The sequence below is a fragment of the Mobula birostris genome, chromosome 5 (assembly GCF_030028105.1).
Source record: "Mobula birostris isolate sMobBir1 chromosome 5, sMobBir1.hap1, whole genome shotgun sequence".
NCBI lineage: Eukaryota > Metazoa > Chordata > Chondrichthyes > Myliobatiformes > Myliobatidae > Mobula > Mobula birostris.
In genome coordinates, this window is record NC_092374.1 from 27,524,578 (window position 1) to 27,540,108 (window position 15,531).

The following is a 15,531-nucleotide window of genomic DNA, read 5'->3' on the forward strand; positions in this document are numbered from 1 at the left end:
TCTACAAAACAACAAATTTCACATTGTATAGATGATGATAGTAAACAGAGTTGCATGAAGGAATTTTTAAGTTTTAGGAGTGCTGTGTACAATTGCCCTTCATGTAATGTTGGACCATTGTGAACACCCTTCCATAACTTTGTGATCTTTCTCAGTGATTAATGAACTTCATGCTTCCCCAAGTCTTTCCTTTGCGTATGCTGCTGTCTATATCCCTACTTTGTTCAATACTTTTTACCTGCCAAGATCACACAGATCACCCTCAATGAACCTTCATCTTACTCATTTCAGTAGCTGTCTGCTGCTCTATTCAGTCAAATCACCTGTGCTCTGGTCCCAGCCTGGCTTTAATATACCAACCTCCTCTTTCCTCACTATTGTTGACAGTGTTTGTGATCTACAGTTCACACCATCCTTTTAACCAAATATTTAAAGCTTGATTCTGTGCCAATTTGTATGTAGCTCAGTGATCTAGATGTTTTGTGACTTCTTTTGAGGACCAGGTTTAAAATTGAAGCTAAACAACCTCAGCAGAACGTAATTTTATTCCAGTAGTAGTTCACAAATGATCAAATTCATTGAATTTAAGTTTGCATCTGTTACGTACCCCGTAACCGGGTTGCCAAACCAGCAGAAATGGATCACTCAGTTGGAGTCTGGATTACTAGAACTAAGAAAGTTTTATTAAAGAAACAAGAAACACAGTACTCTAATCAAAAGGATAATGAATGCAACAGTTCAGCAATGATAAACATAAATGTACACAGAATTCAGATAACAGGATCAATCAAGCCCTATCGTTGTCTAGGGGTAAATGACCAGTTTCAAAGTGACGCAAAGTTCAGTTCAGTTTAGTTCAGTTCAGTTCGCAGTAATCGCTGCCGTGGGAGATGGACAGTGTGGGGGAAGGAGAGAGAGAACAAAACGAATGAATATTCAAGGCTTCCACACAGACCTTTGCAGTCAGCTTTGGGGTGAGTCCTTTGTGATGTCATCTGAGGTCACCGACCGTGACCCCTCCATTTCCAGATGCGATTGTTTCTCTGCGGTGAACCCGGCACCCAGGCAAGGGTGGACACACACCAGGTTCCCGCCGATCGTGCCTTTCCACCCTGTGCGTCTATGGCCTGGTCCCGCAACCGGCCTTCCAAAACTTCCCACCGACTTGTGAGAGACGCACCGCTTCCAGGGTCTCGTTACCTTGGGTGTCGTGTGTGTCTTGCCTTAGCGAACCTGTCCCTTTTTATCCCCCTGCTGGGGTATCGCCTGTCCATCACTTCAAACAGTTCAGGGTTCAAAGGGGGAGCCGATCTTGACAGCTCTCTCCTTCTGTTACTCTCTCCCGTCCCTTCATTACACATCTCCAAATGCTGCTCCATTGTTTTCCTTATCTCTCTCTCTCCTGAAGACAGGTGGCAGACCAACTGCTGATCCCACTGGTACCAGCACAGGACAGCTACATCTTAATCTATGTGTATTCTTGTCACACATCTTATATATGGCAGATGTCTGAGGCAAATGATCACAAGAAACCTCACAGTCTCCATTGGAAAAAGCCTTCACAAATCCAACAACTCTGCTTTGAGTCAAACCTTCTAACTCAACTTGTCTTGCTGCTTTCTTTGTGTATACGAAGCGATGCTTTCTTGTTTTAAGGATATTGTTCAAGATGTACATTTTGTATCTGATCATATATCAATAAACCAAATTAAAATAACCTTGGCTTTGCTTCAGGTATTCAATTAAAACTGTTGATTCTGTTCAAGATTCTTGATGAAAATGGAAGGTGACTGCCCCTCCATTGGAGAAAGGCTGTCTGCTCAGTCATGTGGGGGGGGGGGTGGTTACGGTTGCAAATGGACAGAGTAAGCTGCTGTAAGTTGAGAAAAGCAGTTCTGAGCTTAGTGAAGCCTGCAAATCAAACAGTTGGCAGACTCACAGGCAGGTTCACTTGCAGATCCAGGAAGTTTATATTTAGGTACCAGTGGTCAGGAGGCTGAAATTAATTCAGGGGCCAATCTTTATAAAATAGTATACCACCTCAGCATGAGTTGGCCAGCAAAGCAGAGCTCACGGGACTGACCTTAGAGGGCGAATTATACATATCGGACAAGCATTCCCCCCACACTTTCGCACACATCTTCTTGAATATCAAACAGATATGAACCAAATAGAAGTAGATGGTGTAGCACTATATCTGCTTTAGTGAATGCATGCATGTACAGTCATTATCGGTGTCAAATCTCCAGACACAAGATTAGTTCCTCTAGCTATTATGGGGGAAATATGTAGTTATCTAAGTATTATAGGTAGAGAAAACAAACAAAAGTAAAACCTCTGATATCTTTAGGGTGAAGAATTTGTGTGACCACTGCTCTGAGCAGAAACAGAATTTTTTTTTCTCCGTCTGTCTGTTAAAGCCGTAAGTTTATTACAGCTGTTGATCTCATTTAGATATTAATAACAGAATTCTATTATATCCTCTTGTTCATAGAAAGATTGGAAATGTACTAATAAGTTTTGGAAAGCCTTGTCAGTCAAAGGACAAGTGACCAATTAAAGCATGGCTTCATCTACACATGAAATATAGAGGAGGTGCACAGCACAGAGAGGGAAAAAAAAAGAAGCTTGGTTTGCACATGGTTAGATGCAGTATAATCTTACATGTGGACGGTCTCCCACGTTCCCCAGGTAATGCACTAAAATACAACAAGTACAGACTTACTCATGTGTGATATGAAGACCTGTCTTTCAAACTGCTAACACAGTCACAAGAGTAAATGTTTGTTGAATATGGATTGTAAACACTGTGACTAGTTTATATTTTTTCTTGCCCATTGTCATTGGAACCGTCTATATGGAATTTATTCAGAGACTGGCAAAAACCATTCTACTTTTCCAATAAGGCACTTGTTTATAAGGCATCAGCTGCAGTGGAAGAACTTCTCAAGAACAGACAGAAGATGCAAGATTACGATGAAGCCACTGCTTTCCTGGGGGATTGGGGGTTTTACCAGAAAAGAATCTTCTTTTTTCTCAGTATTGGAATAATTCCAAATGGCTATGTGGGTCTGTCTCTGGTTTTCCTGGCGGATACCCCTCAGCACCATTGCCGATTGTCCAATTCTTCGAACGCAACCTTCGCAGAAGTTTCCCATATGAACCTGAGTTTACTGCTGCCCTTGGAGACAGCAGGAGGTAAGCAGACATACAGTAAATGCACCCGATTCAAACGTCAAGTGCAAGATAGTTTCAATGACACAACACAAGAGACAGAGCACTGTGTAGATGGCTGGGTGTACAGCGAAGAGAGATACATTTCTACAATTATCAGCGAGGTGAGTTGCCTTCATCTACCACAATATTTTGTGCATCAGTTTGGTTCCTAGGGCCAAACTGTCACGCTTTCCAGCTTTGTCTTTTTGCATATTGTTAATGAAAAAGGATTTGCACATGTTTCTTGGGTTCATGCTTATATTCTTATGGAGGTAACTGGCTAGTTTTTGACAATGGTCACATGCAGCTTGCCTTTGTCATTGGTTATGGTTTGTCTGAAGGCAGCAGTTATATTGGAGGATGTTTCAAAGATTATGCTATTATACATAGATTTCCCTTAAAAACACTCAAGTGGAAGTGATATGTGATTATAAATTCCAAGTATACAGTCCTGTGCCTGCTGGTTCAGAGCTGGGTGTGTCTGCAGCCACGCCAAGCCCTGCCCTGGCACTCCTTCTCTGCCACATGCCTGACACCCGCGGCACTTTACTCTCGCCATTCCCAACATCCTTTGCTACCACCAGATTTACAAACTTGTTCTCTGGTTCTTGTCGACAAATACAGTACTGTGCAAAGGTTTTAGGCACCCTAGCTATTTATATGTGCCTAAGACTTTTGCACAGCTCTGTATAGCTTATGAAAAATGGAAAACTTTATTTAAAATTAAGTAGGTTGTTTCAAAGAATTATAATGCCTTTGTCCATAAAAGTGACCAGTAAAAATTTGCTTCAAAATGTAAGTGAAAATTAAACAGTTTACTGCATTCATTTACTTAGCTTAACAGGCCAATGCTGAAGATTAAGTCCAGCAAAACCACTTCCATATTTCATATCAGTCTTTTTCCACACCCTTCCATTTATTTCTCCTAATTCTGTTTCTTATTAATAAATGAAATGAATAAACCTACCTTGCAAAATGTTTGCCTGTAGTTTATCCCTTGCATGGTTTTTGTTCATAATTTTGTTAGAAGACCAGTTTGAAAGAGGTGTTTTGAATGTATTGAGTTAAAACTGCAATGGGTCAGTACCTTGAGCAGAGTCAGAGACAGACTGGTTACAGCAGAACTGGAGGCCAGTGGTTACATGTGAGCTGCTTTTCACCTCTGTCAGACATAATGCAACCAATTCCAATACATAATACTCCAAGAATTCTAAAATGCCTTGACTGCCTCACTTGCAAACACCACATATATTAGCAACAAACAATCTATTGGAGGAATTTAGTAGGTCCAACACCAAATGTGGAATGAAGGGAATTGCCAAAATTTCATGTCTATATATAGCAAAAAGTTTGTCAGCCATTAAGTTGGAGATGGGGATTGGAGCGGTTCAGAATCAAAATCAGTGACACATGTTGTGAAATTTGTTGTTTTGTGGCAGTAGTACAGTGTGAGACATAAAACGTTACAATTACAACTAAATAAATAAATAGTGCAAAAGAAGACTAGTGAGGCAGTGTTTGAAGAAAGGGGAGAAGCAGCTGCTGTTCCTACAACATTGAGTGTAGGTCCTCAGGCTCCTGTACCTCCTCACTGATGGCAGTAATGGGAAGAGGGCAGTCCCGGATGGTGAGGGTCCTTAATGATAGATGCTGCTTTCTTGAGGCATCGCCTTTTGAAGATGTCCTCAATGTTGGGAGGGGTTCTGCCCTTGATGGAGCTGGCTGAATCTACAGCCCTCTGCAGCCTCTTTCGATCCTGTGCGTTAGAGCCCACATTGCAAAGTGGGGTTGTGCAATAACATTGCATTGTTTTAATTCTTTTCATGTAACCCTTGGTCTTTCTGCACAAGAACCCACTTTCCAGAAGGTAGTAGGGCTTTCTGCTCATAATGGACAACCTCACTTATGTGACCAACATTTAATTTTACTTGAAGGGATACAAGATTGCATTCCATAATGAAGAGTCATTCAACGGAAACTAAAACCACAGGACAAAAAACAGGCTGCTGGGAGGACTCAGTGGGTCAAGCAGCAACTGCATAGGTATTTAATAATAGGTATTTTGGAACAAGACTCTTCATCTGTACTGAAAGAGTAGAAGGATAGGTGGAAGTGTTTATATTCAATGACCTCGTGTTATTAGGTTAGGTCAGGATTTTATCCTAGAAACGTAATCAGTAATCAATCTCCTAACAATGCATAAACACAAGAGATTACGCAGATACTGGAAATCCAGAGCATCACGCACAAATTACTGGAGGACCATAGCAAGTCAGGCTGCGTCTATGGCAATAAATAGACAGTCAATGTTTTGGGCTGAAACCCTTCTTCAGGACTGGAAAGGAAGGGAGAAGACACCAGAGTAAAAAGGTGGCGGGGGGGGGAGGGGAAGGAGGACCAGCTAGAAGGTGATAGGTGAAGCCAGGTGGGTGGGAAAGGAAAGGGCTGGAGAGGAAGGAATCTGATAGCAGAAGAGAGTTGACTATGGAAGAAAGGGAAAAAGGAGGGGAACCAGTGGGAGATGATAGGCAGATGAGGAGAAGAGGTAAGGAGCTACAGTGGAGAATAGAAGCAGAGGGAAGAGCAAAGGAAAAGCAAATACTGGAAAGAGAAATTGATATTCATGCTATCAGGTTGGAGGCTACCTAGATGGAATATGAGGTGTTGTTCCTCCACCCTCAGAGTGCCTTATCATGGCAAAAGAGGAGGCCACCAACCTACATGTCGGAACAGAAATGGAGATAGGAATTAAAATGGTCGGGCACCCAGAAATTCTACTTTGGGCAGATAAAGTGGAGGTGCTCAATAAGGCAGACCCGCAATTTATGCTGGGTTTCACCACTGTAGAGGAGGCTGCTTCTTGAACACCAGATCCAATTGGTGACCCAACAGATTCACTGGTGAAGCGTTGCCTCACCTGTTTGGTGTCCTGAATCCTGAATGGAGGGGACTGGGAAAGTGTAGCATTTCTGTCACTTGCAATGCAATCCTGAGATTGCACTGTCAAATTTATAGATCATAAAATGTCATAGCTGGCCTATTCTGGATATTGACGTCCAATCCATTGTAAAAATATTTTACAGCTCAAAATAGAATTTGTCGCACCATGGATCAGGTTCTTGTCACTGGTGATGTTAACATAGTACCAGCCTTTATCTATTTTCCCTTGGTTAAGAGCATGATGTTTGTGCTGAGGTCATGTTGGATCCCGGGATTTTTCTGATCCAGAAGTTCTGAAGTCAAGAATGAGGCATAAAACTTATTGCTTGTGGTTGTTTTATTAAGTTAAGTTACAAGAACAAAAGAATGAACAGAAAAGAAGACATGAAACCATAAAAGAAGCTGTTGATGTCTCATTAAAAAAACTAGCTCCGACTAAAGAGATAACAACGTTCCAATGTTAACAACTGACCTATAAAATAGCCAGATTCAGATGGTGTGATTCTTGCTGCAGAACAACTAAGATGCTGCTAGAAAAATACAGAAGCAGCTATATTAAAATTACTGGAAAATACATTGAACAATTACACATATATAGGTGATTATATAAAATACATGTAGGTATAGGAAGGTTAAGCTACTAAAAAAATTACAATTCTGCACCCTAATCCAACAGTAGTGTAATATCAACTGTATAAACTGTTCCCAGGTAACAGAAAATTACGATGGTTAAGGAAAACCCACATGTGGAAGAGAACAGTAGAAGTGATCAGAGAGGGGAAGATATTCTGCTCACCCCAGTTTGCTGGATAAAATGGGTGCTAAGCTACAGTGCCTCGGGCCTGCTGGAAACAGATCTTCATTAACACAAGTGACCTGTAAGCACTGGTCTGGCACCTGATGCATCACCCTACTTGAGATCTGACCAATTGACCACCGAATCCAGACTGAGTTGGTCCATTGGTAGGGCCTGCAGGTGGGAAAAAGTGGAGAAAAACAAGTAGCTGGCCTTGGCCTGCAGTACTTTTGTGAAGAAGTCACACTGTTTCTCCACATTATAAAGACTTGTGTCACTTTTTGAAAAAATCTTGTTTTTTTTCTTTGATTAGCATCTTCAAATTGCTTGGAAACTCAAAGCACAATTTTTAAGCTAGTTTCAAATAAACTAATAATGACTAATGCTGGGATTTCAACGTGCAGATTGTCTAATGCATGTTCCAAGTAGGTAGCTAATGTATCCAGAAGATGCTTTTGCATCAATCTGTTCCAAACCTAAACCTCTATTATAATTGTTTCTGCATTCTGCTTTGTTCAAATCAAACAAAACAAACATTACAGATTTTCCCTGTAGAAGTAGGATGCAGGGGATTCGTTGCTACATCTACGACCAGTCTATTGAAGAAGATGGGGGTGAGGGGTCACTCCCTCCAACAAGCAATCAAGTCCTTGTCAAATGCAGCAGAAGAAAGCAGCAACTGGATTTGGATTAAAAGGAAAGACATCAACTGGGCTGCAAGATGAAGACAGGAGGGTATGGAACTGAGGAGGGTGTATCTGGGACGCCAGGTAGCACCGTTGAGCCCTCTGGAGACGTCGTGGGCTTATCAACAAAACGTCAAAGAAGGAGGGTGCCCACCAGATGACCCTGATGGCGTACCTACCCTCCCTCCTTGTCACCACTCCAAACCCACTGCCAACATCAAGAGTGCCAATTTACCATAGGGATTGAAACATCAAGTCCTAGTAGCTCTATTACTTCATTCTTCCTAAAGGCTCTAGATCAATTACACGTACAAGTTGCTGGAGGAAATCAGAAAGTGAGACAGCACCTTTAGAGGGGAATAAACAGTTCAGACCGAGAAAAAGACAGCTGAAGTCTCAGGCTGAGACCCTTCAGCAGCACTGGAAAGAAAAGGGGCAGAAGCCCGACTAAGAAGGTGGGAGGAGGTGCAGAAGTACAAGCTGTCACATAATAGATGAAACCAGGAGAAGGCGAAGATGGGTGAGTCGGGGGGGGGGGGGGTGGAATTTTTTTTTTGTAACTCCAGGAATTGATTGAAAGAAAAACCCAGGCACCCAGGATAACTTGTCTACTTAGTTTTTTTATTAATGAGGCGGTCACATATGGCATGGTAGAGTAATGACGTATCTCATTCTTGGTCAAACAATATATTTACAATATTACTCAAATATTACTGAAATATTAAATACACTACAGGGATGAAGTAAGAAGCTGGGACAGATCACTTAATAAGTTAACTGTTTTCATATCTCTTAACTTTCCTATAGCACTCACCCTCCATAGTTTTAAAATTTGAATCTGGTATCTGATTTGATTAATTTTCAGTTACTAAGCTAAATATTTGCAATTGAATTTTAAACAAATAATTAACTGAGCTCAATTTCAGGAGTTAGATAAATTATTTAGTTTTGATCCTGAGGGCTGGACTAATGATCTGGAGATTTGAGTTCAAACCTGGATTGGAAAACTGTCAGCAGAAGCTCTAGATTGTCCATAATACAGTAGCATTAGATCATAAGACATAAGAGCAGAATTACACCATTCAGCCCATCAGCACTGCCAGTACATCATGGCTGATTTATTATCGCTCTCAGTCCCATTCTCCTGCCTTCTCGCCGTAACCTTTGACCCCTGACTAATCAAGAACCTATCAGCCTCTGTTTTAAGTATACATAATGACAACCACCACAGCTATCTGTGGCAATTAATTCCACAAATTCACTGCCCTCTGTCTAAATAAATTCCTCCTCATCTCTGTTCCAAATTGACTTCCCTCTATTCTGAGGCTGTGTCCTCTGGTCCTAGACTCTGCTACTTTAGGAAACATCCTCTTCACATCCACTCTATCTAGGCCTTTGAATATTTGATTGTTTTCAATAAGATCCTCCCCCCCCCCCACATTCTTCTAAATACCAGTAACTTCCAGTAAGATGGCAGTGCACTTGGACACTGTGGGTTCTAGGGGGCCAACCAAAGTTATTATTGTCTTAAAGCAAGACCCTGCTGGACATTAAGAAGTTAAAGTTCTGCAGGTCTACCCCATCAGTAAGTTGGTCATTGGTAGGGAAACTGAAGGAGCTGGACTTCGTGCAGACCGTGCGGCTGCCTGCACCAGAAAGGCATTAGTGCGTGATCGTGGTGAGCACTCTAACGGCAAGTGATTGTCTTAGTCGCATTTCTTGTGATCACGAGACTCTTTTGGATATTGGTTATGTGGAATGCTGCAAGTCACTGGTTTATTGGAGAGACAGACGACGGGGAGCTGCGCGACCTCAGTCATAGTGCCGCCTGTTTGTAGCCTTCCAGGAGAGTCACTGCTGGAGGCAATGTAGCACAGCATCCGGGAGGGTGTCTGTTCTGCCCTACGGTGTTCGCTTGATGGAAGATGAGCTGTATTGTGTTCATTCATGGACTCGGGGATTTGGACTAGAGTGTTTTTGTGTGACTGCATGTTTACTGCTGTCTTATATGCGCTATATGTGCTTTGTGTTGTGTAAGACTGATGGGACTGCATTTTGCACCTTGGCCCCACATTAACACTGTTTTGTTTGGCTGTATTCATGGGTATTCATGTATGGTTGACTGACAATTAATTTGAACTACAATCCCAGAGCCATCAAATGACCTATACACAGTGACCCTTTCCTTCCAGGATTATTTTCGTAAAGCTCCTCTGGACCCTCGCCAATGCCAGCACACCTCCTCTTAGATAAGGGGCTCCAAACTGCTCTCAATACTTCAAGTGCAGTCTGAACAATGCCTTATAAAGCCTTAGCATTATATCCTTGCTTCTATATTCTGGTCCTTTCAAAATGAATACTAACATTGCATTTGCCTTCCTCACCACTGACTCAACCTGCAAGTTAATTTTCAGTGAATCCTGCACAAGCACTCTGCACCCTTTGCACCTCGGATATTTGAATTTTCTTCCCATTTAGAAAATAGTCTACATCTTTATTCCTTCGACCAATATGCATGATCATACACTTCTCTACACTATATTCCATCTGCCATTTGTCATTTAAGTATTGTCCTCTAATATTCTTTGGGGAGGAAATCCCTCAACTTTATTCAACCTGGCTCATGTATGACTCCATACTCATATCAATGTGGTTAGTCTTCAGCTGAAGGGCAATAAGAACAGGCTTGTCTTGCCACCTGACCCAAATATCCTTGAATGAATAATCAAAATAAGGTGGAAGTTTAGCAGAATGTGGGGGGACTTCATAGAAACATTTTGAATGTTAAAAGGCATGGACAGAGTGGATGTGGCAAAGTTGTTTCCCATGATGGGGGAGTCTAGTACGAGAGGGCATGACTGAAGGATTGAAGAGTGCCCATTCAGAACAGAAATGCGAAGAAATTTTTTTAGTCAGAGGGTGGTGAATCTATGGAATTTGTTGCCACGGGCGGCAGTGGAGGCCAAGTCATTGGGTGTATTTAAGGCAGAGATTGATAGGTATCTGAGCAGCCAGGGCATCAAAGGTTATGGTGAGAAGGAGGGGGAGTGGGACTAAATGGGAGAATGGATCAGCTCATGATGAAATGGCGGAGCAGACTCGATGGGCCGAATGGCCGACTTCTGCTCCTTTTTCTTATGGTCTTATGGTCTTATGGAAGTTCACCTTTGCTCACATGCTAAATCTGTTGTATATCCAAGGCAGTGAATGGTATTTCACCTCTGTAATTCACTAACATTGGCATGCAACACACAAATAAATGAAATGAGAAAGCCAGGGGTTTATTGAGGTTGAGAAGTACAGATGAGTAGCAACTTTATCCTGAGGATATAGGTGTTCTATGCCTCCTTAGTGTTGTCCATCCATTCTTTCGTCTCTTTACATAATAGTGACATTGTTGGTAATCTGAAAACGAAGATATTATTTAAGCTTGCAGGAAAGTATTTGGCAACGACAAATGAGATGCAGCATTCCGAATATTAAAAGAAGTTACTTTCAGGTCAACTAGAACACAAGACAGTCTCTTCAAAGGAAGTGTAGCAGCTGAGTTCCTTCTAGATTTCACAAAATAATTATGTTCCTCTCTTGAATTGTTGCTGCTGGTCCAACTCCTTCTGAGTCAGCCTTATTCACTGCAGGAGCTCAGTGCTGACCTGGGCTACAGTTAAAAGCTAAGGCCACTTTGAATTTGTTGCAAGTACCTTACGTGTAATCTGATATTTTCTAAGAGAACTGCCACAGCGAGTCTCATGCGGGGTCATTATTGTTACCAGATGGAGATACTGGTGTACAGAGGCTGTGCTGTGTAAAGAGTGGTTTATCTGCTTTTCATGACCATTGATGTCAGCGATCCTTCTCGTCTGAGAGTATTGCAATGTAGGAGACCATTCCACATTGGTTTTCCTACCAGTCCCATTTCCTCTTTCATTTTCCCTTTTAATCTATTTTTCTCCCACTTGGCCATCAACTGTCCCTGATTCTCCCGTACCACAGCAGCCGATTAACCTTCCAGCATATCACTCGGATATGAGAACAAACCAGAGCAACCAGGGAAACCCCATGAAGGGAGACTCCACAAATACAACGCCCAAGCTCAGGATCAAGTCCCAGTCTCGCGAACGTTGAGGCAGCGGCACTGCCTGATGTATAACTGTGTTGTGAATCAAAGCAGAACTGACCGATCCCCAAAAGAGGCAAAAATTAATTAGTATGTAGAAACCGGCTCACCTTTAAATGACCACTCCAGGTTGCAAATTCTCTACAGGATCTGACCCAATAGCATGAGGATATACAAAAGTAGCAATGCTCCAATAGAGATGTGCTATCGCAGCTACTCTGTGAATTCTGCCTTCCGATTGACGCAATGTCTTGTGCTTCGTTTTGGTGATCAATTCTTCATGACGAAAGAACAACAATGTGGTTTTTTTAACCAATCAGATTTAGGGTATCTTCTCTTTTCTGGTTTTTAATGATATCCTTTGATAATTTTTCCTTTGTGGCTACATACACTAACTTAACAGACTGTAGGGGCCTTAGTAGAGATATCATCCTTAGCGACGAGCAAGACACTGGAGGACAGGAGGATAACTAATCTTGTTCCACTGTTTAAGAAAGGTTCTAAGAATAAACCAAGAAGTTATAGGCTGGCTGGCAAGCCTGACGTCAGTAGTGGGAAAGTTATTGGAAGCTATTCTAAGAGACTGAATATGTGAGTATTTGGATAGACAGGGATTGATAACAGATAGTCAGCACGGCTTCATGTGTGGTAGGTGATGTCGAGCTGATCTTATAGAGTTTTTTGAGGAAGTTACCAGGAAAGTTGATGAAGGCAAGGCAGGGATGTTGTCTACATGGACTTTAGTAAGGCATTTGACAAGGTCCTGCATGGGAGGTTGGTCAAGAAGGTTTGGTCACTTGGCATTCAGGATGAGGTAGTAAATTGGATTAGACATTGACTTTGTGGGAGACACCAGAAAGTGATAGTAGATGGTCGCCTTTCAGACTGGAAGCCTGTGACAAGTGGAGTGCCACAGGGATTTGTGTTAGGTCCAATGTTGTTTGTCACCTATATCAATCGTCGACGACCACCAGCACCCCCCAGCGCCCCTCCCGTCCATATATCAATGATCCGGATGATAATATGGTTAACTGGATCAGTAGATCTGCAGATGACGCCAAGATTGGGGATGTAGAGGACAGTGAGGAAGACTATCAAAGCTTGCAGTGGGACCTGGACCTGCTGGAAAAATGGGCTGAGAAATGGCAAATAGAATTTAATGCAGACAAGTGTGAAGTGTTTCACTTTGGGAGGACCAACCAGTGAGGAGCACAGTAGAACAAATAGATCTGAGATTACAGGTCCATCATTCATTGAAAGTGGCATCACAGGTAGGCAGGGTCATAAAGAAAGCTTTTGGCATATTGGCCTTCATAAATCAAAGTATTTAGTACAGTAGTTGGGATGTTATGTTGAATAGGTTAGAACTTTTTTCCTTAGAACTTTGAAGGTTGAGAGGAGATTTGATAGAGGTATGTAAAATCATGAGGGGTGTAGATAGGGTAAATGCAAGCAACTCTGAGGGTGGGTGAGACTACAGCTGGAGGTCATGGGTTAAGGGTGAAAGGTGAAATATTTAAGGGGGACATGAAGGGCAAACTACTCCACTCAGAGATGGGGGGAGTGCGGAATGAACTGCCAGCACAAGTGCTGTATGTCATTTTGACTTCAATGTTGAACAGAAGTTTAGACAGGTAAATGGATGGGAGGGGTACAGAGGGCTATGGTGCAGGTGTAGGATGGGACTAGGCAGTTTAAGTGATTCGGCATGGACCAGATGGGTTGACGTATCTGTTTCTGATCTGTAGTTTTCTGTGACTCTGTGACGCCAGGACTCTATTTCTTCTTTGATCAAAAGCTCCATGCCATCTTGTAATATTTACTTTGCCAAGTTTGTAGTGATCCTATACTAAGCTGTTTTTCTCTTGACCACTTACAGGATAGTTTTGGTAAACGAATAACAATATCTTGCTGGTGTCCTGTTATGTTGATGAAGGACAGTGATGAATGTTAATCAATTTTCAGTAATCAGTCCAAATATAGGAACATGTGCAATTGTATAATATCTGCCATTGAGAGACTAAGCACCTTCAATAGTAATGAACACATACTTTAGTTGGAGTAAGATATTGGGTTATCAGATAAATTAGAAACATACCCCTGCCTTAATTGTTGCTTACCTTCATCTCTAACACGTTCCAATTTGCAAAGCATTTAATTTTAATTCTATCTGAACAAATTATTTTTGTAAATGTGATAAAATCCCATGTATGTTGCTCCCACTGCCCCCGTATTCACACCTCTCTTCTTGTGGGCTTCAGTTTAAGGAAATGTTGTATTTCTGAAAAGTCCCCACCATCTCTTCACAGAGTCTTCTCTGTTCTTTTAGAGTGCAATGGATATTCACTGACCGGGGGGGGGGGGGGGGGGGGGTGGAGGGGAGGACTTTTTGCCAAACTCATTTTTCTAACTCATCAGGGATTAAAGGGTTGTTTTTGAGTAAGTTAAACTTCCAACCAATATTCCTTGCTTAGCCTTCTGTCATAAATGGGAGCCAGTCTTCAGTTCTTAATGTGAATTGCAAGCAATAATCTGTCTGATATTAAAAGGACAGCTTTGTAAAGAAACAGCACTGTCTATAGAACACATGTTGCTGGCCCACGGCATGAAACTAGCTGCTCAAAAGATGGAATTATGTTAGTTGAACCTGCATGAAATCACACAAAAGTAGCTAGGTTATTTAGTTCAAGAAAGTGTGCAGATCAGACCAGTACTATCATATAGTACATCAAATAGCTGACAACAAGGTGGACGATCAGAATATAAAAGATCAGAATGTAAATAGTGCAAATACAGAAAGAGAGAAAAAAGTAATAATGAATAAATAAGCAATAAATATTGAAAACATGAGATGAAGAGTCCTTAAAAAGTGAGTCCATAGGTTGTGGGAAAAGTTCACTGATAGGGGCAAGTGAAGTTGAGTGAAGTTTGCCTCTTTGGTTCGAGAGCCTTGTGGTTGAGGGGTAATAACTGTTCTTGAACCTGATGCTGTGCATCCCGAGGCTCCTGTATCTTCTTCCTGATGACAGCAGCGAGAAGAGAGCATGACCTGGGCTGAGGGAATCCCTGATGATGGATGCTGCTTTTCTATGATAACACTCTGGATAAATCAATGGTGGGAGGGCTTTACCCATAATGGACTGGGCTATATCCATCACTTTTTGTAGGATTTTTTGTTCAAGGGCATTGATGCTTCCTTACCAGGCTGTGAAGTAGCCAGTCAATATACTCCACTTTTGGCTCCAAGCATAGAGTAGCATTTTGATTTCCAGAGGACCAATTTTATCCCTTAAAATCCTTTTGTTCTTAACATATCTGTAGAATCCTTTACTATTCTTCTTCACCTTGTCTGCTAGGGCAAACACACCTTTTTTTAGTCCTCCTAATTTCTTTCTTAAGTGTTCTCTTGCACTTCTTATGCTCCTCAAGTATCTCGTTCGTTCCTACCTGCCAATATTTGCTGTCCACCTCATTTTTTTTGTAACCAGGGCCTCAATATCTCTTGAAAACCATGGTTCCCTAAACCTGTTATCTTTACCTTTTATTCTGACAGGCATATACAAGCTTTATACTCTCAAAACTTCAGTTTTGAAGGCCTCCCATTTACCAAGTACACCTTTGTGAGAAAACAGCCAGTCCCAATCCACACTTGCCAGATCCTTTCCAACACCATCAAAATTGGTCTTTCTTCAGTTTAGAATCTCAACCCACAGACCAGACCTATCTTTTTGCATATTTACTTTGAAACTAATGGCATTGTGATCACTAGGTGTGAA

The 15,531-nt window shown here is 41.7% G+C and overlaps 1 protein-coding gene across 1 annotated transcript in view; it reads left to right on the plus strand.

The window, feature by feature from the left end:
• The first annotated feature begins 2,722 nt into the window (after positions 1 to 2,722).
• The window catches only part of LOC140197577 (solute carrier family 22 member 4-like), a 115,528-nt gene continuing 102,719 nt past the window's right edge, over positions 2,723 to 15,531 (plus strand). The window contains exon 1 of the mRNA XM_072257711.1: positions 2,723 to 3,338. Coding sequence (XP_072113812.1) covers positions 2,964 to 3,338 — 375 coding nt within the window. The 5' untranslated portion in view covers positions 2,723 to 2,963. The remainder of the gene's footprint in view (positions 3,339 to 15,531) is intronic.